This window comes from Streptopelia decaocto (assembly GCF_964273445.1).
Source record: "Streptopelia decaocto genome assembly, chromosome: 6".
Taxonomy (NCBI): domain Eukaryota; kingdom Metazoa; phylum Chordata; class Aves; order Columbiformes; family Columbidae; genus Streptopelia; species Streptopelia decaocto.
The window spans coordinates 30,822,552-30,845,442 of NC_138660.1; the positions used below are offsets into that span (position 1 = coordinate 30,822,552).

Consider the following 22,891-nt stretch of genomic DNA (forward strand, 5'->3'; position numbering starts at 1 on the left):
GATTGCACTGGGTGAGCTTTCGAGGTCCCTTCCAACCCCTGACACTCTGGGATTCTGTGTGACTCTGTGTGATTCCGTGTCGGTCACGGCCCGCGGGAACGGCACAGAGTTCTGCAGCCGCGCGGGTGCAGCCCGCGTGTCCGTGTCCGCACGGCGCGGGTGCGCTTGGCACCGGCCGGGCACAGCGGGGGCTCTGCGGAGCACCGGGGCGCCGCGGCCCCTTTAAGCGCGGCCCGGCCCGGCCTGCCCAGCTCTGCCCGGCTCCGCCGTGCCCCGGGCGAGCGGCTCCTTCCACCGCCCCCGGCCGCTCCCCTGCCGCACGGGGCCGCCCCGCCCGGCCCGGCCCGGCCCGCGTCTCCCGGAGCGCCGTGCGGGGAGGGGCGGGCACAGCGGCCCGGCGCGGCGGAAGGAGCCGCTCAGCCGCGGCCTCGCTCCCGGCGCTGCCCGCGCCCGCCGAGGCGCAGCCCCCGGGGCTCCGCACGCACCTGCCGGGCCGCCCCCGCCGCGGGGCCGGGGACACGCACCTGCCGTCGCCGCCGGGCCGCCCGCACCTGCGCCGCCCCCCGCAGCCCCGGGCGGGCCGCGTTTCTCGGCGGGCAGGGCAGGGCATGGCGGGGCGCTGAGATGAAAGTGACCGTGTGCTTCGGGCGGACCGGGATCGTGGTGCCCTGCAAGGACGGGCAGCTCCGCGTCCGGGACCTGACCCAGCAGGCCCTGCAGCGCTACCGCAAGGCCCAGGAGAAGGTGGGGGCCGGGCCGGGTGCGGGGCCGGGCGGGGAGCGGGCGGGTAACGGCCGGGGCGAGGGGCCCTGGGGGAAGGCGCCTGGGGGAAGGCCCGGGGCGGGGTGGGTGAGCGGCCGGGCGCGCTGAGGTGGGCGCGGGCCCCGCGGCCGTGGGGCCCAGGACGGGGCCCCGGGGGTGCCTGTCACGCGTGGGTCGCGTCATAGATCCCTGCCAGGTGCTCTGTGAACAGCTGATGCTGGCGGGCCCCGAGTGTGGCTCATTTTACATGTTATTGCTGTGTGCGTGTTGACTAACAAACTTGATACAGGCGCAAACATAACGTGTGTTATTCCATTAAAGCTCGTGTTTTCTGCGCGGTGCTGTCTGCATGAGCAGATGACTTTCTTTACCTGGAAGGAGCAGGAGTTTTTCTTTGGTTGTATCCAGTTGAGCATAAAAATACAGTTTTCTTTTTCTTCCAAGAGGCAGGTGCTGAAGGTTAACGGGATACTGTTTAATGCTGATGAAAGGCCTGGTGTGGCAAATAACTGCTTTGCGACAGAGACTCCAGTTACAAGCCCTGATTCAGGTGTCTTAGGAGGATGGACAGCCCCACAAGCCCTGAATCAGGGCTTGTGGGGCTGTCCATCCTCCTAAGACACCTGAATAAAAAGTACAGCCAACAGCTTTTGAGATCCGTTCTGTGCCCAATCAGTTGTTCGGTACCCTGAGTGCAAAACTTGTATTAAAATTCTTGTTCCTGCAGGTTTATTTTGAGAGAAACACAGATTGTTCTGTGGTAAAGATTGTGGTGGTCACCATGTTAGCCTTTCTGAGCAAGTGTAGTGCTGTAACCTGCCCTAAGATATGTAGAGCTCAACAAATATGTTGTATGAAGAGTCTTTTTTCCTAATGACTATTGCATGTGTGTAACAACTGCAGGATCTTTATAGAGTTCTTGCTGCTGTTACAGCCAACAGTGAGATCTTTTGCACTGAAGTATGGTTCAGAGTACTAAAATAGGCGTATGGTCTCCATTTAAGAGTGGAGTTTATCAGAAACAGAATTACTTTTGTCTGAGTTGAACTTAGAAATGTAACATTTGATTTCAGCTTTGATTTGTGCTTGTGGTGGAATTGGACTTAGTCTCATGGTGATGGCTGAAAGGTGGCCTACAAAGCTTTTGGATAAATACTTCAAATGCTTTTCCTTCTCTCCTCTTTTTTTTTCAGTTCCTCTAGAAAGGAGTAGAAGGGTGTCTGTATTTCTAGGTAAGGCCCTGACTGTTCTAGAAGGCTCACTAAGGAATTTATTTGAGAGGAATTGCAACAACATGAGAAAGGTTCAGATAAATGCCAGAGATTTAAGATGTACTGCAGTCCAAGTAGTTTCTCATTATTTTTGTACCCAATTTCCTAGTTAGGTAATACTTAAAGAATATTATTCTTATGCTAAGCAGTCACCCCTGTGCCTCGTTCAGTGTGAGGTCAGAGTCATCCAGTTGTCTCTGTAGGACATCCAGAAGCCAGAGTTCACGTTTCTGACCTTGTTTCTTGCCTTTGCAAATCAAACTTCTCTTTTTTTCTGGCTATTTCCTTATAGAAGTCCTGAGTTTCCTCTTCTGCATCCTAGATGGACAAAGTGAACACAGGCGAATTTGTTCAAAACTTGCTGGTCACCTCAAGTAACGGTGGTTCAGTGCTTGTACAAGGGTGTGTAAAGAGGCAGAATGGGAGAAGAACCATAAGGACCTGAAAAATACAGAACAGGTTTTCATTCAAGTCACTGAAAAAAGCTTTGTGACTTCTGCACCCTCTCTGCCTTCTGTTCACTGGAAACTTAAACAGTTCTCTTGCAGTGCTTGATTAGTTACTTTTCAGTCTATTTAAATTGCATTAAAAGTAGCCAAGAAGATAAATAGATAAATTTCCTCTTATCTTGTCGAGCATCAGTTGGAGTTAGTGCTCTTTCCTGAAGGAAAATTTGGGGTTGGTAAAACAGATCATACAGACGTCAGAAACAATTAATTTTATTACCTTACGGAGAGTTTTTCTCCCATCTAGATTGAGTGTTTTGCCATTTTGCTTCTCACAGAATGGTTGGGGTTGGCAGGGACCTCTATTGATCATCTCGCCCTGTTCTAAAATTTGCTTTCTTTACAAAAATGTAGAATCTTAGAGAGAATGCGATTATTCCAAGACAATCAGCAGCTAAAATCTGCTGTGAGTTGTGGGCACATAAACAGGTTTATGTTAAAGATAACGGAAGATTTGTTTTCCTTTTCAAGCTATTTAGAATGCTTGGCATACTTCCTGTGGCAGAATGCTGCTGTTGGCATCTTAAGTGTTCTTTATCTCTTTTTTTTTTTTTTTCCCAAGTGTTAAAATCTTTTAAAAGGACAAAGTGGAAGAATGGTATTGTTAGTGTACCTAAATTATTTGGAGAAGGAGGGAAAATTGATACAAGGGATATTTTTCATAGTTGCAGAATGGAAAATGAAAAAGGTAGCATGGATACAAGCTTTGGGGAAATTTTTCTTAGTTATGATACTGTCAAATACCACAAAAATATGTGTGAGAACCTCTCTATTTTGGAAGTTATTCTAGAAGCCTCGTTTTGCCATTATACTGCAGTCACTTGTCTGGTAAAGGGGACCTATGAGATTAGAATATTAATTCATATATATTGTAGAATATTTGAATTTCTGTGTATAAAATTAGGAAAATTTTTAATTGGTTTAAAGTACTCAGCTCTTATTTATACTTGTAATGAAGGGAAAGTTGGTGCAGTAAATAACTGAGTCATTTCTGTGAGGCTTTTGGTAAATAGCTGAGAACTCTGCAGGCAGTCGCTGTGTTTCCTTAGCAAGTTGGATTCGGTTCCTTGACTGGGCTGTGTTGGCAAGATTTGGTTGTGAAGGCTCAATCGCTCTGTTAACTAAAACAAAATACTGGGATATTGTTTTAACTGAAGAATCAGTGATTATTTTTTGATGGTGCTGAGCTTAGCAGTGGGTTTTGGAGGTACCATTTCAGTTCTGAATGGGCAGATCTTGTCTGATCACTGGAGGATGCAAATAACTCCCTGGACTTATGAACTATTGTTTGTATTACTGCATCAACGGAGATTTCTGTCCTCTCGGATTTAATTGTGTGAATAGTCTTAGACGTTTAAGAAAACATTTTGTTGGTCAGCTACTTTGTGAGAATTGTAGATAAATTTTCAGGGCACTGACTGTCATCTCAGAAAGCCACCCGTGTTTTGCTGAAATGAAGTTTGGTGAAACTTCTTTGTGACTCAGTACCTGCTTTTTTGTTGTTCAGTAATGTGTGTGTAGGGCTTCCTGCTGACAGGTAGACACAGTAGGATTCACGATTCCTTATTGCCAGCCCAGTCCCTTCATCTTTCTTGTAACCTGGTATTTTTGCTGCCTTGGGGAGCACTTTTGTGTTATCTGCTGTATCTAGGATTCTTTGCTTGAGTGAGAGCAGATGTACTGCAAAACACTTGAGCTGCTGTGCTCTTGTTACAGTGTTTGCTTCTCTGTGGCTATAAGGCATCGCCCTTGCGTGCAACACAAGATGCCTCACTGATTGTTTTCCGGTGAATTGTGAGATTGGTGTTGTCTGGGTTTGCGTGGCCCTACTGAAAGCAATTCCTCAATGCGTATGGGGCTAAACGCACCATTGTACTTGTACTGCTTGCCTTTGAAATGCTGCTCCCCCCAAGTAGGAGGCAACACTTGAATGACCAGCTTTGTAGTGAAGTCCTTGGTCCAGCTGGAGATGCTAGTTTGCTCACTCCAAGTCCTTCAATGCTCTTGCTGCAGAAAGGGCTGTACACCCAGGGAAAAGAATGGCTATGAGACTAGCAAGTGAAATCCACAGTGACTTTTCTTTAAGCTGCAGGGACGCTTTTCCCAGGAAAAATGTATAAAAACCATCTTGCTGCTCCAGATGTTCCTTTTCTCTCTGGAGGAGTCAGAGATGGGGAAGTGGATCAACTTATTCCCATTTGCATGCATGGTGCTTACCTGGGCAACTTGCTTGAAGTGACTGCTTTAACTGTCTGAAGTCTTGTTCACAGAAGCCAGTCGAATGGATGGGACATGGAAGCCATGTAGCAAAATGAGTAAGCACTGCAATTTGTCATTTAAATGTCAGTTTAAAATGTGTCATTTTAAGCGGAGTTGAATTCTTGAGTGGCTCACTTCCACAGTCTTTGAGGGCTTCCCTGTGGGCTGACACAGACAATTGAGTATTAGTTACCGGGGCTTCGTCTCCAGTTGTTACAGGCATTATTGTGTGGTTCCAATGATGAGTATGTACAGAAAGTTGACTCTAGAGTGGTAATGGTAATTTTAATTGGCAGTCAGACTTAGTAGGAAACAATAACATAGTGACTGGGTTGACTCAAGAATGGTGCATTTTCAATTAGAGCAAAAATAGTGTGTTATTTGGGTTTTATTGGCAATCTTCTGCAAATTAGGTGCATTTAAAGAGCTAGCATTGCACGCTGACTATCTCTATCAGTTGCTAATTCCTACTAATAAAATACGTTTCCCCTTTCTTTCTGTTTTTGCTTGCCCCACAATAATAATAGTTTTCTGCAATTATGTATTGCTATTGTAGATCAGCCAGAGAGCACAAGGAGGACTGAATGTTCTTGTACTTCCTCTAAAAACACTGGGAATAGGAGAAATGACAATTTGCTTTGACTCCAAACTCTCTGTTTTTGCAAAAGCATTTTTTGTAAGCAGAACAGATTTCTTCAGAAGATATATCGTGGAAAGTTTTGAAATATATCCTTTGTTATGAACGTTTTTCTGTTCGGGGTAAATTGTAAGTATTTAGTCCTTTATAAAGGCAGAGTAATATAGTTGTATGTCATTTTTGTCTTGGACCTGGTCTCTAGTTTTGGTGTGTCTTTTTGAATTTATACCAGTTTGTGTTGGGAAGTTTATGCTCTGATGGGGATGGGGTTGATGCACAGTTTTTGTTACAGCAAAACAATTCTAAGCTCTGTTTTTCAGTACTTTTTTTTTGGCTGGGAAATGCTTTAACTGTTCATTCCCATATTTGTCTTAGTATTGCTCAATCAGCTAGTGCATGTTAGTGAGCTTTTACATTGTCTTGGAAAATGGTGTATTTTAATGAACAGTTTAATTATCGCTTCTGTATTCAGCCTTCAGCTTTGTCCTCTGTGTTATCATAATAAAAAAAGAGAATACAACTTGGCACATTGTTTTTCCATTGCTGTTGTATGAGTTTATGGGTAACTGACTCGTATATAGGAAGATAGGCCATGTAAATGTGTGTGTGGGGATAAAGAAAAGAAAAGGAGACAAATAATTTTAGAAAATCTGTATAAAACAAACAAAAATAACACCGGTGCTGGTGTGGCTTTTATTTTTTTCTTTACTAATTGGCTCCTCTGTTCATCTCTCTTCCCTAAAACCCTAGAAGACCTTCAGATTGTTAGAGAAGATACTATCTCATTCTCATCAATCCATCAACAGCTGAGCTGATCTCCATTGGCAGACCTCCATATCTAAGTTATAGGTTTTCTGAGCAGAGAAAAAATTATGTTGTATAATAATCTCCTGTTTCTTTTAATTTGAGTGTCAACTGACAGTAGTTCCAGCTCCAAAGAGGTCAGATTCCAGCCTGTCGCTCTTCGACCAGTATATCCTCATGGGTTAATCCCCTGTATATGATGGAGTTGGTGATCTTCAGCTGCTAAAGAAGGGGACTGCTTGAAAATCTACATGTTCCTGCTCTGCAGCTCTTCTCTTGGCTGGTGTGCCTGTGGGGCAGGCAGACTTAAGTTAAACCTTTTGGTGGTGTCTGTATAGAGGTAGTTCCTTATTTATGCTGCTTCTCAGAAGTTTTGAAGGCAGATGGTCTTAGCCTTTCTTCTTTTGTTGTTAGTCTTGCAATGCTGAATGTCATTAATGGTGATAGGGCTGGATTTTAATGTAGCGGGTTTGGGTTGTAATTGTACCATTTTTCTGTGTTTTTAAGGAGTCCGAGTACTACTGAATGTAAGTACCGTTCCCTTTAGTTTCTGTACGTCAGGTATTTTTTGTTGAATGCAGTTCGTAGTGGTGCAGTTTACCTGCTGTGACCTTTGCCTAAACCATGATAATTTTTTAAATGACTCATATGATGATGACTTTGATGAACAGTATTTTGAGTGTCACAAAGCTTTGCACTGACCTCCTGTGCTAGCCAACATCTGCATTTCTGAGTACAAGCCAGAGCGTGAAACCAGACCGCAAACTTTAGCCTTAAGCCTTTGTTGTTAGTGGAAGTGTTGGCTGTACACTGATTTGGATACAGACCTTTCGTGAGGAATGAGTTTTATGAATAAGGAAGATAATACATGACCTGGATCTCAACTAACTTCTTTCTCCAGAGTTTCTCAGAGTTGCGTGTGCTGTGTAACCCTGCAGCTCCTGCCTGGGCTCCGTTGCACAGTGTCTTTCTGTGGATCTCTGGTTGAACAGCTATTGAAATTCCCATTCTGCCAGTTGTGACCTTTTCTGAGCTAGTTCAGTAAGTATTTTGATGGAAGGTTCTCATCTCAGGGTTTTTATTGGGTTTATTGTAGATGCTATGCACCGCAAAGGTGGGACAGAAATACAGGAGTGCAGAAGCAGAGGAAGCAACAAACGAGGCTACTTGAGACAGTGTGTCTGTAACTCTTTCGAAAGTAGAAGTAATTCAGGGGTTCTACAAATTCAATCAAGGTGAAGTTGCTGTTTTGCAGCAGTTTAAGCCTTGAAAGGCTTAGTCATAACTTCTCGCTTTCCCAGGTATCGAGGCCTGTATGGCTGTATAATGAAAACTGTTCCTCAGTCTGTCCAGGACAAAACCAAGTTCCTCTGTTGATCTTTTAGCCTGCATCATACTTTGTTGTCAGTAAATTGGATGATCATACTACGTCTCACCTGTATATTTTTAAACTGAAACAAGCTTCAGCTTTTAAAATAAATAATCATGACGTCTTCCATTTACTACTTTAAAGAAGTTCTTATGATTATGTTACTTTATACTTGAACTGTGAGTTAGTCTACATGAGAGTCTGTACAGAAACCAGAAGTCATACAGGAAGGTTTTTTTGCTGATTAAATACGCAGGGGGCTCGCATTTAGGAAAAAAAAAATGAGTATTTTTAAGGCTTGCAGGAAAAAATGAGGCAAATACCTTACTGCATCAATCAAATGTCAGTATACAGCAAACTCTATGAAAATGCGGTTTACCTCCAAACCACATTCCTTCCGTTCACATTGAGTTAAAAACTTGTTGGCTATGCCAATGATTTTTTTTTTCCTTATAAAATAATTGGCTATGGTAAGGGGTTGTCAGCAATCTATTGGATTATTTTTTCAAGCTGATTTATTTCATACTGAGTAAGGACTTCTAAATTTGAGGAAATACCTGGTCTGCTCTCGTGTGCCAAAGATGTGGCATACTTTGCTTTGACTCATTGACTTAAATGGTATTTTCTTTAGGTTCCTCACTCTACTGAGATTTTCAATAGAAGTTGTCTTTGTCATTTCTTCTGGTTGTCCCTCTCCTCCCCCTTCCCATTCTGATTATGACAGTATACCACCATCAAATTTACTATATCTGCTTATTTTGGAGAAGTCTGTTTCTAGCAGTTGCCTCATTTAACATAGATGGCATATGTGTTTCTTGGCTGATGTTGGAAATTTGGCTGCCGTCTTTTGCTTCTGGAAGCACAACCTGTTCTTTGTCTAGATTGCTCCCTTGAATTGAATCTTCTCGTGTCTTGTGTGGGGCAGAAAGGCTTGCTGAGATTTTTCAAGGACTGACGGGAGTTAATGTGTTCAACTCACAGCATTAGGCTTATTTGAAAAAAATCTATCTGCTGCCAATTCACAATTAATTTTCCCCTGCTGGCTGTAATGAATGTATTCTGAACAACTGTTTCAGGAGCTCCTGGCATTATAAGCTACAAAAAGAGAACTCCCTGAAGAGCTGGAAACCCGAAATTGTGTTGGGCAACAAGAAGGAGAAGGTTCATTGACATTTTGACATTGTGCATAGGGAAAGACCAACATTTGGATGGTAGTAGTCATGATACAGGCTTTGCCCAGAGTGCTGTGAAAAAGGAAGATAGATATTTGGGTTTTTTGGGGAGAAGAAGGTAGGTATTTGTGTGTGTGTAAAAATATAAACTAACATCGGGGTCTGTCCTGTCAATGATAAATGATGACTCGTCTATGTTAGGCCAGAAGATTAGCACTTGAAAACCCAGGGAGTTCTTGTGTTGTAATGTTTCGGGAACAGTTATGTGGATGACTCTGATTCAGCTGCTGACTGATGGGAGATGTAACTTTACCTGGAAAACCCTCATAGAAACCACTCCACTGGCTTTACAGATAGAAAAACGAAGAATATTTTGTTGATGTACTCAACTCAGAAAGGCTTGAAAGAAAACTCATGGCCTGTGCATTTAAAATTTATTACTTCTTAGGGTTTTTTTCCTGCTTATGATTATTGATGTGTTCAATCTAATTATTTTTCAAAACTGTCAACAGGACAAAATTGCTCTAAACTCCTATTCTTTTCACTTATGCTTTCATTTGAAGTAAGACGGATCAGATGGGAGTCTGCCAACGTTGACCCCTTAATCCTTGAGTCTGGAAAAATGTCGATTTAGACCATCTTCATTCAGAGTTGATTTTGTGTGTTGTGGGGGAGTAATTGCAGTGAGTTAAACTGGAAGGAGTAGATGGTTTGCTTTTGTACATCTAGTGTTTTTTTCTTATTAGATCTTTGACGTAGCATTAAAATGTAGTGCCAAGGTTGGACTCTGTCATCCTCCTCATCCCAGCTCTCTGCCAGCTGTACTTTTAATGTAGGTGATTTTTTTGTTTGTTTGTTTTACTGCAACAACATTCACTGCCATTTAACTCTTCATAGAGGCTGAATATCCACTTTGCTTGTGTTTTTTATATATGATGAATGAAATATAATGTATGTTGCCATCGTTTTCTTTCTTGTCTGGAAATATTCATTGCTATCGTTGTTTTATTAAATAAGCCATATTCTCAGACACTAGGAAAACACTAGGTAGGTCTTTTGGTAACTTGAGATGTTGCAGGTGTAACATCCATCTGGCAGAGTACAAACTGTTGGTCTCGGTATCACACAACTGTCTTTTAAATTGAGTGAGAGTGGAGGAGTCTGAGTTATTGTTCATATTGCAGTTCATTAATGGCTGTAGACATGAAATGAGCATCACACTAAATGGAAGTCTCGGTCAACCTCTGACTTGTGCCATAAAGGTTTGAGAATAGACAATATGAAAAAAACACCAGCTTTTTTCCAGATGGCTGAATGCTTGTTGTCTCTTTATGTTTAGCTGTCACTCAAATGTGAATGCTGTGGTGATTATAAGTGTCTTCCATTTTTCTGGATTGAAACGATCCCTTTTATGCATTGTGTGTTTAGAGATTAACTGTTTGTCTTATCAATAGGGATTTTAGAGAAAGAACAACAACAACAACAACTCGATGGTCTAGCAAAACCCAGGATGTTGGTGCTGATAACAGACTGGGCAGTGCAGGTCTTAGCTCCACATACCATGTTGCACACAGTAGTTGTTTTGCAATAGGTTGTAGTGGACCATCAACGTTCTGTAGCGTGTCGTTACTTCAGCTTTGGGACATCTTGTGCGTGATATGTTTTGTACTACTGGTTTTTGTTAGTGTAAAAATGTTTTTCTGCAGTCTGGAGGGGGAAAGAAGTTTGACAGAGGAGGCTTTGTGGGAAGGAGTTTGTTTGGATTGGGAAGAAAAACCTTGCTAAAGCTCACTTAATGAATTTTCAGGCTTCTTTCTTGTTGCTTTTGTTTTGGAGCCTGACTTGAGAGTTAGTGTAAGAGATCCCGCTGAATAATGGCAGCCAAAGCTGGTGCAGGTTTTGTAGGAGGCCAAATCACTTACCTATGTGACTTTTATACTGGCAAATTCTGATGGTATCATTTTTTTCTATTAACTGACAGTGTCTGTTTCCTTACTTATTAGCCATTATAAAAGAGAATCAGCTGCTTCATTGCATGTGCTGCTTTCCTTTTTCAGGCGCTGCAGGTAGTGATAAAATGTAGTGAAAACAGCTCCAATTACTTTGCTGAAAAGCCTTCAGCATTGTGGGGCTGAACTTGTCAGTGACCGGCTCTTTGCTCATCTTTGTGTGTGTGAATTGGGAAACTGAGATATAATCAGCTCTGTTAATGAGCAGGTAACTTACACTGGAGCCCTATTGCCAGTGCATTGTGATAAAGGGATCCCGTCACCTCCTGAGCATTCTTGGGAATAACTGTGTTACTCCTGTTTGCTGTAGGCATTTCCATCAAGTCTTTGCTTAATTTTACAGTGAGATCTTAATTCTGTAGGCGCTTGAGCGTGGCGTAATATGCAGAGCCAATGTATGTGAATGGAGTTGTGGAGCCCAAAGAGAATGAATGAGGCAGCTGTCTGAAAATGTAAGTTGGTTTCGTCCGTATGAGCGATGGATGGCATCAAACTGGAAATGAAAAGGAATGTTGTAGCGGCTTTTCAGAACTGTTGCAGAATGTATGCAAATACAGTATTTAATCTGGTGTGCTCACCAGCAGTGGTTTTCATTTGAAGTTTGACTGGATTGAAATTGTGTGGCCTTCCTGCAAGCTCTGGGAAGAAATTCCTGGTCAGAGGCATTGAGAAGGTTGCTATGAAACAGTAAGTGGAACCTGTACCTCAGGTGTTGTTTTCCACATTTGAGCTGAATGCTCTGTTTACCTGTCTGTTGGCTGTTTTGCAGTGACTTTTATCCTGCTTTTCTTTTAAATCTCTGAAGCTGTTCCTTCCCGACTCTTTTGTGATTCTATTTTCTTGAAGATCCTTGGGGGAACAGGAGAAAGCAGTTCTTCTTGCCCTTAAGGCTAAGGGACCGGGTGGAGGAACCCTTCTGTACACTAGCGGTGTTGAATTTCGATGAAAGAATGAATAATATTCTCTACTTCGTTGTCTTCTATCTGGCCAAAATCCAGTTCATGAGATGTGGTTAGGCATATGGCATATGGTTTTGATGCTGTGTTAATTCTGGTATGTTCTGTAGTTCCAGTTAGGTGAAGGTGGATGGTGATCTCAGGAGGGAGAGAATTGTCTGTGTTTGGGTTTTACCCAGTTCTGGCACCGGGCTCTGCCAATATGAAAAGACATCGAGGTCGTCTGGACCGTTCACCAGATGTATTTGCTGTATCTCAGAAGTCAAATACTAAAACTTACCAATATTGCACTGTGAAAATATCAATTTTATTAATATGATACAAAAGGTAAGAGATTATATAAGAGTTCCCATGGTGTAATATTATGCTGGTAAATACTTATTTTACTTTTTTAAACTTCCTGCTCATTTTCTTTCAAACAATAGCCAGAACCAGTGAAGCTGACTAATCTTGATGGAATTAGGCAGTGCTTGCCTGTTATGCTTTTGGAATGTTCTTGACCCTGTCATTTGTGCTACTGAGAGGTAAAGGGAGGAGGGAGGCTGGTTAATTTAGCATTCCGTGGGAGAACAAAGTGGCATATAACTGATGATGTAGTACAAATCCTGCTCCAATACCCGCATGGCTGAAAATCCTTATCTTGCTCCCTGCACATCCAGCCCGTTCTTAGTTGATGTTACTTTCTACCACCACCTTTTTTTATCCTCTTTCTCCTTTTTCTTATAATGACCTTCTGCCTCAAAGGGACTCTGCTTACATCATCAAATACTTCTAATGCTTTGGGTATTTAAAACTGCCATAACTGTCTGAGCATCTTTCTAGCACTGGGGCCACCATTGTCCCTAATGGCTCCACTTCGGAGTGTTGTGACCAAAGGTGCTGAGACTTTCTCTGTCTTCTGAGTGAAGAAAAAGACCCCGGTTCTCAGTGGAGAGAACTGATTAGGGCTGATACAATAAAGGGAGGGGATATTTTTCCCTCCAAATAGTTTGTAATGGTGCCCTATTTGGGTATACTTCTATAATCTGCTGCTGTTTTTTCTTACTTGAGCTTTGTCTAAAGCTGGGTTTGTGTTACAAGGTTTTACAGGATTGCTGCATACCTGACCTTCATTGTATTCTGTTTGGTGGGAGTTCTGAGTCTGCTGTTACTCAATCACGTTTGACCCTCCCAGCTGCTTCTGATAACAGTCCTGTGTCAGCTGCAAATACATTAATCACTTTATCAAAGGAAAGCCCCAACAGTTGTAATAAAATAATCTTGGTTTCTAGATGCCAGACTGAAGTGGTGGCTGCTTTTAAGGTAGATGCTGAGCCATTTATCATTTTTTCTTCAAGGTCTTCAGTGCTGAGTTTGTTACTGAGTTGTGTGTTACTGTGTTTTTGTTATCTGTAACTGTATTGAATGGTTTGTATTTAAGGTATCCTCACTTTTAGCTGGCAAAATAACAATGTTGTTCATGCACTTAACCTGGACCTTGCTTTTGAAATACAGTAGTCTTGTACACGTGCCTTTCTTACTTTCTGAAGTTTGTCGTGTGGGGTTTTTTTTGTGTGTTGTGTTGTATTTTCCTTTTCTCTTTCCTTATTTCTGTGTGAAAAATGGCTGGCAATTGGCAGGAGTAGCTTTACAGTTCTGTGTGCTCACTTTAAGTTGGATTTTAAGAAATCATGCCTGTGGTCCCTCACCTGTGCTACCTTCAGATATCAAACAAAAAGCCAGATTCAGTACTAATTAATTATTTGCCAGGTGCCCGTAGCTGTGTAGCAGTTTGCTTAGTAGCCTAACAATACTATGAATATTGTAGCCAATACTTGGCAGGGAGAACTTGAGATATGAAAGTTAAAGCTTAAAATGTTGTGATTTTACTTAGAGATGTCTAGTTCTGGAGCTGTTGTGTTAAGTTACATGGGGTGAGTCTTTTGTGTTTCTACATTGTTGAAGCAATCTAGTCTAATGAGCTAAAGGATATTCTTAGTTTATAACTGGAGATCAGTTTACCGTTGCATTCTTGCATTCATACAATTATCTTGGATTCAGCACTTGCATACAGTGCACTCCAGTTTCTACTGAGGTTTTTCTGTAGGTTTTTTTTATAGTTGTTGCAGATGCAACGCGTGGACATCGTTGTCTAAATGCGTGTCTCCAGTTCTCTTTGCCCGTTCTGGTTTTGCATATTTGTTCTGCAGTGAAATATTCTTCTTAAATGTCAACTCTTGGAGTGTAATGTAAAGATGGGCTATGTGATCCCTCTAATGTATTCTCTACTGCATATTTTATTCACGTAATATCTAGAGAGTGGTTTCATTCACATTCAGGTTCAGTATAGAATCGGAATACTCTCATTTTAGAAGGGTTCCAGCGCTGAAATCAAAGTTTGAGTGCAATTTAAAATGTTCCGTCTCACTTTGGTTTCATCTATCTGTGCTCTGACTATTGCCGTGTTGGGAATTCCATGTTAGGGATATCTCTGCAGTTTTTCTTGTTTTCCTCCTCAGACCTGATGTGGGAGATGAGTATTTTTTCCCTCTGCGTATTCAACTGCCAGAATAAACCTATGTTCTCTTCTTTCTGCTCTCTAGTGATAGTGGAGTTCACTAGGTGAGATGAATAACTACCTCCCCTGCCCTGTGGAAAATGAAAACGCTTTCTCTTTGTTAGTACCTAGTCTTATTAATTTCTCAAAGTGTAATCACTTAAAGATGGCTAAAGAACAAGAAAGGGATGGACTGGCAATTTGTTGGACTGCTTAGCATGTTAAATCTAAAGCTGGTAGTGAGATGCTGATGCTTTGTTGGTCTCATTCCAAAGACTGCAAAGCAACGGTGCTTTCCGGTTGTTGGCCGTGTCTGCCTTCACTCAGCAGTGCCCTCGGCTTCAAAGGAAAACAAGGGAAGGTTTTTCAGCGCTTTCCCGGCTGGGTAGCAGTTTTTCTGTCAGTCTGTGGTGCGTGAATTGTCTGGTTGGCTTTGTTTGTTTGTTTTGCTCTTTACACCGGGGTGCTGAAGAGCCAGCAAGGCAAACGGTGTGAGCAGCCTTCACCAAACTGCTCAGTGCTGAGACACAACCAGCCCTACCGACAAAGACAAATCCGCTTCTCTACTGATGCCATCTGATTAGAGTCCCTGCTTTGACATTGGGCTTTTAGTACCTTCAAAGACAAAACTTTAAAAATGGGGTATTTAAAGTGACCTTGCATAACGTTTTATTTTTTTCCTACTTTGTAATTACACCATTTGCCAATACAACATCAAATGATGATTTGACAAAAAAAAAAAGTGGGAAGGATAAGTTTTCACAACTAGTCTTGAAAGATAAGTAGAATGAATTTAAACAAAAATTTAGCCTGTGTGTGTGAAAATACATAAAATGAGATTTTAATTTTAATTTTTCTTAAATAACTTTTTTAGGTGAAATAGCTTCATCTGTTCTAGTCTAAAAGAAGATCTGAACAGTAGGGCAATTTGTGTTGTTTTGGAAAAAATCTTTGGTTCAGCTCATACTTAAATGTTTAATTTATTCCTATTAGGAGGAATAAAGTTTATTCTTTTACCTTGTCTTACTGTGTTAGAAAAACTTCTTAACCTCTCTGAAAATGGAAATATGTGCTTTAGCTAGAAACACAGCATCATGGATGTATTACTTTACCTCCTGTGATCTCTCCTTTTAGTTCCTGTATTGAACTCAGGATACATAAGCTGACATGAACCAGGCATGAATGGGTCAAGTGTGTCCTTCTCCAGTAAATACGCTTTTTAAAAAGTGTTTTAGAAAGTAGTTTGTTTAGTCGAACCCCTTTTTGCAGAAGGAGCAGCCAGAGCTTGTTTGCTTCACTTTATGGCTTATGGTAAAGAGCAGTTGCAGGGCTACTTGCCTCTATGTCAGCTGAAATGAAAATGCCCATGCTATTTGCAAATACTATGGAAAAGGAGGTGAAGTTGTGTTTCAGTAGCAGTGTTGAAAGCTTTTAGTCAGCCCTGCTAAATTTACTGTTGAAAGTGAAGAACTTTGTACGTACTCAAAGTTTGATTGCTTGGAAGTCACTTCTGCCTGTTCTCCATCACCCCACAGCTCAGGCAGAATTCTGCTTGAAGATCCTTTCTTAGGTGGCTTTATTTGTAGTACTTTGTTTTATCCAGAAGGCAGATTGGGAAGCACCTTTTACAGTCACCTTTGCAGGACTGTTTCTATTGTATGACCTTCTGTGTTTTCCATAGTTTTATTGCTGGATGCTGCAAAGCAGTTTCTCTGTGAGCAGCCTGCCTTCTGTCCTTTGCCCTCACCTCCGCTTCAGTTTGAGTCTTTGAGCTCAATCAGTACAGATCTTTTTCTTGGGTATTACTGACACGAGAGGGTGTCTGTGACTTCAGCGGGTAGAAGGATATAAAGGAGCTTTGTCTTCTTTCCAGCATCTTCAAGCATCTTCACTTCTAAAGCAAGCAGGTTCAGAGTTTGGTGAGGAGAACAACAATGCTGTGGAATACTCGAGAAATCTTTTTTACTATCTCATTGTGCCGTAATGTGTTTCTATTCTTTGTATTGTCTTGAAGGTTTCTGCTGCTTTTGAATTCCTAACTAGGAACGATTAAAAACGTCATGTTTAATTTTATGCAGTTGAACTGTAGAGCTGTAAAGACAATGGACTTCGTTCCAGTTAAGAATTTATTTTCAGCAGTGGGACCTAGAAACCTAAACTTTGGAAGCTTCCTGAGCAATAAAACCTAAATGCTGCTTTTTCTCTATTTTTGGAAGTTAGTGAAAGGAAGACTTAATTTATACTCAGTTGACCTTCGTATAGGGAGGCTTATTGGGGTCTGGTCAGTATGAGGACCTTCTGAATTCAGTGAATGTCTGGAACAGACCTAATCTCTTGTGCGGAAAGCTGTTTGTCTTTGATTTTTATAGAAGCTTCTTGTGTTTGCTTTTATTTCTTCAAAATGTCAGTTCTGCAGCATACAATATTATTACAGAAACGATGCAGTTCTACTGTTTCCGCTGTCTTGCCGCAACGCTGGAGGCTGTTCTCGTTTAGTGATCACTTTGGAGAAGGATCTAGAGATGAAGTTGGAGGCTGTGACCAAACTCCTCCATCTGTTCCCCTCCAGCTCCCTTTTTGTGCCCCCCTCCGCAAGCTCTGGTTTGAGAGTAAATAACACCTAGTGCTGTTTGGCTGGGGATGATATCATGTAGGCTTAGAATACCTATGGAAATCATTAAATACTTTTTACATATTGGGAGGCAATAGATCATGTTCCATTATAGAATGTAAAAATAATTAAATGGTAGAATACCTTTCACTGACCTTCACCTAAAGTAACCCCTTCATCAGGAGCTGTGTTGGGATGGTGGCTTTTTAAATCTTGTTTTTACACTGTCTAAATGACAGAAAACAATGTAGCTGGAGTCCAGTCCTTCCCCCCAACTTTGACCTGGTATTTATGCTGTGGATATGGGACAGGCCTATGTGATTTCTGTTTTCTAAATACATCCTTTTTTCACGTGGAATTTCCTATTTGCTTTAGAGAAGCAATAATGTGGAGGCGCTTCTAAAATATCCCCCTGAGAAGTAATTGTGGGAGGAGACTTACTAAGTCATTCCTGCTTCTGAATTTCTTGGTGCAGCCAAACTCCACCATATTTAAATTAAAAATACCAGTTTAGGGATTGCAATTAATTTTATGCATTCTACACAGCAGAACAAACAGCAACACCAAACAATAATTAATTGTGAAATCATTAAGTAGTGGTGTTTGTTTTATTGATGGGCCAGCTGAGATGTATTTAAACTTGTTAGGATTCTCTTGCTCATTAAGTCTCAAGTGTGCTATATGAGCTGCAAAATTTATAAAGAATGTTGCTGTATTTTTCAGAAAAGAAGACTGACACTTTCCTATTTGAGTTTGGAACAAAACGAATCAAGATGTTGCTCCAAGTTTTCGATACATTAAAAGTGTGTATCTATACACATATATAAAAACCTAACAATAAATGGGAGTGTCTTTTAGTTATAGACTGGTTCATCTTTCACTTGAATGTGTGTTTGTTGACTGAAAACAAATGCATAGAAGAGTTTTTGAACCTATTTTGGACTATTTGAACGCTGGAGGTGTTGCATTGGTGGCAACAGTTGCGTTAGGATTCTGTGACAACGTGAACGCTAAAACCACTTTTTAAGATTTCTATCACTTCTCTGCCTACGTTGCACTTGTGTATTCATGTGACCTGGCTTTAATTTAACATTTGGTAAATATTTGCATAGTAATTCCTAAAGTGTTCTCCTACACATAAAGGAAATGATGATAAACAGCTTTTAAGTGGCTTGATGTTAAACACAAACATGACTTGCAACCCTAAGGTAAAATGCATGTGAGAGTAACTGTTCAATATTCATTTGGGAAGTGCTGGTATGTATTATACCAGGTAACTTATTCATACATTTTGTTACATATTCAGCTGTTTCTGTTGTATACCTCAGCTAAACGTGTTGTAAGAGAACTTCTCCCCACTCATGCTGTTGGGATTTGTTTGAACTGTTTTGAAGAAAAGCTGTAGGTGTGTTTTCTCTTAAATGCCGTTTCCAAGAGGAGGACATTTGGGATCACAGGTAGATGGTCACTGTATGTGAATGCTGCCCAGAGCTTCTAGTCTGTTTTAGTGTTTTATTTTTACAAGGGACTCATTCTTTTTTCACAGAATCCCAGAATGTCAGGGGTTGGAAGGGACCTGGAAAGCTCATCCAGTGCAATCCCCCCATGGAGCAGGAACACCCAGATGAGGTTACACAGGAAAGTGTCCAGGCGGGTTGGAATGTCTGCAGAGAAGGAGACTCCACGACCCCCCTGGGCAGCCTGGGCCAGTGTTCTGTTACACTCACTGAGAAGAAGTTTCTTCTCATATTTAAGTGGAACCTCCTGTGTTCCAGTTTGCACCCATTACCCCTTGTCCTACCATTGGTTGTCACTGAGAAGAGCCTGGCTCCATCCTCCTGACACTCACCCTTTATAGATCTGTAAACATTAATGAGTCCCCCCTCAGTGTCCTCTTGTCCAGCTCCAGAGCCCCAGCTCCCTCAGCCTTTCCTCACACGGGAGATGCTCCACTCCCTTCAGCATCTTTGTTGCCCTGCGCTGGACTCTCTCCAGCAGTTCCCTGTCCTGCTGGAACTGAGGGGCCACAACTGGACACAATATTCCAGGTGTGGTCTCCCCAGGGCAGAGCAGAGGGACAGGAGAACCTCTCTGACCTACTTTCAGAACAAAGTATTTCTTCTTGAGCATGTGAATCAGTGATGATGGTTAAAATATTGAGAGGAATAATTCTAGACTGTCACTCATTAGAATAGGACTTCTAACCTCAAACTAGACAACTAGAACCTCTCAGTTAAAAAAAAAAAAAAAGTTGTCCTAGCATTTTAGAATACGTTTCTTACTTCTTTTTTGCTTTATATTTGGCAATTTTCTCAGCAGGCTCCCTCTCAGTAACTGTCCTCAGTCCCTTCCCTCAGCAAAAATAGGATAAATGTAATCTGATCCTGTATTGCTCATAAACTTGAAACCCCGTAGTTTTCTGCTTTCAGCAGGTAAGAAGTGTGATTTCATTGAAGCAAACGTACACTAGCTGGGATCAACCCTTCACATGTGTAACGTCCTTTGTGATTGTCATATGTCAGTATAACATAAGAAACTTAAAGTAATACCATCCCTTTCTAAGGAAAATTTAGATTTCTGCAATGACGATTCTGTTGTGTATATACCACAGTTATTTTTTGAACCTGTTCTATTCCTTGTGAGCTCTAAGTGATGTGTAATATACGAGTGTGTATGTGAGCATGCATACGCATGTACGTTCAGGTTCTGCCTATTACTGTCCAAGCCCTGCTCATCATGTGGCTGAAATGCTATTTGGGACTTAAGATATTCAGCTTTTACATCTACTGGTAGTTAATGGTGTGTTTTATATGGCGAGCTAGTTAAAATATTGGTGTTTTATTTATTGAAGCCGTCTGGACTCTTGGTGGGAGTAAAGAAGCACAGAAGAAATTGCTATATGGATTTCAGGGTGTTTTTTTAATGTAGACGCTTTGTATCCTGCGCATGGCAGTGTTTGGAGTTCATCCAAAGAGCAGAATACGTTCTCTGACTTTCCCATCTCTTTGGAATGAGCGAATGGTTTTGCTGGTCAGTTGAACTGTTCCTACTTGTGTGATCGTGGAGAGGGAATTTCCTCCATCTAGGCCATCCAGAAGTAGTTACTATTTGCTTCATCAAACAAGTCTATAAAAAGCATCTCTCTGTGTGCTTAGGAGCTGATTCTGTGTGTGTGTGGTGTGGTTTCAGGGCTGAAGTTCTGGTTAAGTTAACAGAAGCCAGCTTCACATCTGTATTTCTGAAACAACAAGTGTTCCGTCTTGTTGTAGTCTCTGGTGGTTACTGTAATTGGGGATTCCTTGGGATCAAAAGGTCCACACTATGTACCTGACTCATAGTGTGTGTGGGAATGGCACCTTAACTCTTTAGTTCCTGCTAAGGAAACTGTGAATCCTGTTCTGGTTTAGTTCTTATATTTTGGTGTAAATTTCTCGTAAAGAATCTAACACTGACCACACTTGCTCCAAAAGATTGATGAGGAACGACATCCTTCAGGCTGCTGTAGAGGCTACTTTCTCTCGATGTGGCCACCAACAAACCCATTAAGTTACTGTTTTTGTGGCCGGCAGCAAAAGGAAAGCTGGGAATTCGTTAAGCTTAATGTATTTTAGGGTGACTGTGTCTTGAGCTTGTTTCTTGCCAACTTGCTGCATTCTGCTGGTACAGTAGAGCTTTTACACTCCTTTTTACCTTGTTTCTTTTCCAGTGACACATCTGGGTTGGTGCAACTACTGAATCACAAATAGATGCAAACTTTAGAAGCAAAATATTCCAATCAGGGGTTTTATTTTTTTCGCATATTTTTTTTTTTCTGTCTACGGGACACTTAAACAGCATAATATGTGTAGCAGATTTTAATATCTCTTCAGACAAAAATGTTAGCAGAAGTTTGGCTAATTAAGAGGAGTGGTTTTCAAGTCTGCTGTTTGAGTGTTACTAACCATGGAAACCTTTGTGATTGCATTAGTTAAAAGGTTCAGAGGAACAGCTGTAGCTACGGATGCATTCCGGTTGGAGAATCGTATTTTGTAAGATGATTGGTAGGGTCAAGTGACACTCTTTCACAAGGTTCCTGCATTAGGTAAATTGTTTGATCTAAGTTAACGTGCTGCTTTGTTTCCTCTCTGCCTTTTCATCGTAGAATTTTGTGGTTATGGTAAAAATACTTAAACCATAGGCTTTCAAATAGAGCTTTGAGCTGTAATAGTTACCTACGCTTCATGGCTTTGCAGAGACAAAAGCCTGTTAATTGATTTTCCTAAATTTTGTGAATTTGAACATCTGATACCTAGAATGAACAAACATTTGCTACTTTGCAAATGGGTGCTTTGAGTGCGAAAGGAAACAATTGTAGTTAGAGATAAATTACAGATTGAATAGATGTGTTTGAGATACTTCTATGTGCTTAATTGTGTGGTTGCCTCCCTTTCCCGCAGCTCATTTCTGAGCACAGAGTCATATGGTCCAGAACGTCCCTTTGGTCAGTCGAATCAGCTGTCCCTGCTGTGTCCCCTCCAGCTCCTTGTGCACAAGAGGTCGATAGTGGCACGATGGGCTGTGGTGCGCGGTTTTCCGGTTTGTATTTTTTGGCTGCTGCCTATTGATGATACAGTAAAAACAGACCTAATCCAATTGATCCACATCTGTACCTATGATGGAATTATCCTGATTTATTTACTTGATGGCCAGAGATACAGAATGCCCATAAATAAATACAGAGTGGGATATCCCTACTTCTCAAGGACTTCATTACATGGGAATATCCAGACTAGAGAAAAGGAACTTTCTGGTCTATATAGTGTCTGTTGAGCTTCACTTTGCTTCCGAGAACTGTGATCTAATTAGGCTTGACAAGTAAAAAGGGATTGGAGATATAGATGTAATATAAGCAGAATTGTTGGGATTGCATATTGCATGTCAGCAGACCTCTTCTTTCTTTGTCTATTTCTGAAACTTTTCTTAAAGCTACACATGTACATGCCAGTTTATTGACCCTTAATTTTAGCATATTCTGGCCAGTCTCCATAATGCTTGGTGAAAGACTCAAACATGCCTTGCAATTTTAAATAAGCGTGTCTTCTTTCTTCAGCGTGCTGTAGATGTGCCAACTCAACATTTATCAACGCTGGTACCATCAGGACTCAGACATCTTGCTGTGGCTCGATGAGCTGCCATGTGCTTGTTAAACCACAACAGCCCTAATGGGATAAATGTTCATTGGAGCTTGAGAGCATTTGTGAAAACAGACTGGGGTTTATTTATTCATTTGCTTTTTGCTACAATAGCCTGACCTACCTCCTCAGAGAAAGAAATGATAGGTGGTTTATATGTATATACATATATATATAAATATCTGCCCCCTGAAACTGTCAGAAGTGGTGCATGTCCATATATATATACACGCACACATAAGAAATATATTTACGTGTGTATGCTGATAATAACACAAATATTCCAATTATAAGCTATTGTACAATCAAAAAAAAAGCTTAACTTCTCCTTATTTTTATTAACTATGTAACTTAAAGAATATGGTAATGGAAATGAAATACACATTTTAAAGATCTTTTGCATGGTGTTCTATAGATAGTCTCTTGTGTTATGTTTGTAGTTTTTCATTCTTTTAGTTTCAGTTTTGGGTAGTGGCTCCAAGCTTCTACCTCATGATTAAAGAGGGAAACGGGTGCAAAGGAGATGGGATACAAAGCTGCTTTGTCCAATGGCACTAAAGCCTTGCAAGGTGAGGTTTAAAAGTCTTGTGTCTTTCTTACAGGATCCAGGTTCCTGGGTGAATATTCACCACCTGGAGTACACAGATGGAGGGATCCTGGACCCAGATGATGTGCTGGCAGATGTTGTGGAAGACAAAGATAAGGTAGAGTTTGCATGAAAAGACAACGTTTGCTTTTTGCTGTGGCTTTTCAAAGAGCTCATTCTACTTTCTCATTTCTTGGACATCTGGCAGGTGAAATGCATGTTCAGTATTTTTAAATTAAACA

The 22,891-nt window shown here is 41.3% G+C and overlaps 1 protein-coding gene across 2 annotated transcripts in view; it reads left to right on the top strand.

Annotated features, from left to right (window-relative positions):
• Window positions 1–525: 525 nt before the first annotated feature.
• Window positions 526–22,891, top strand: part of PARD3B (par-3 family cell polarity regulator beta) — a 358,048-nt gene continuing 335,682 nt past the window's right edge. For both annotated transcript variants that reach the window (XM_082056631.1, XM_082056632.1), the window contains exons 1-2: window positions 526–744; window positions 22,666–22,767. In XM_082056631.1, coding sequence (XP_081912757.1) covers window positions 625–744; window positions 22,666–22,767 — 222 coding nt within the window. In that variant the 5' untranslated portion in view covers window positions 526–624. The remainder of the gene's footprint in view (window positions 745–22,665; window positions 22,768–22,891) is intronic.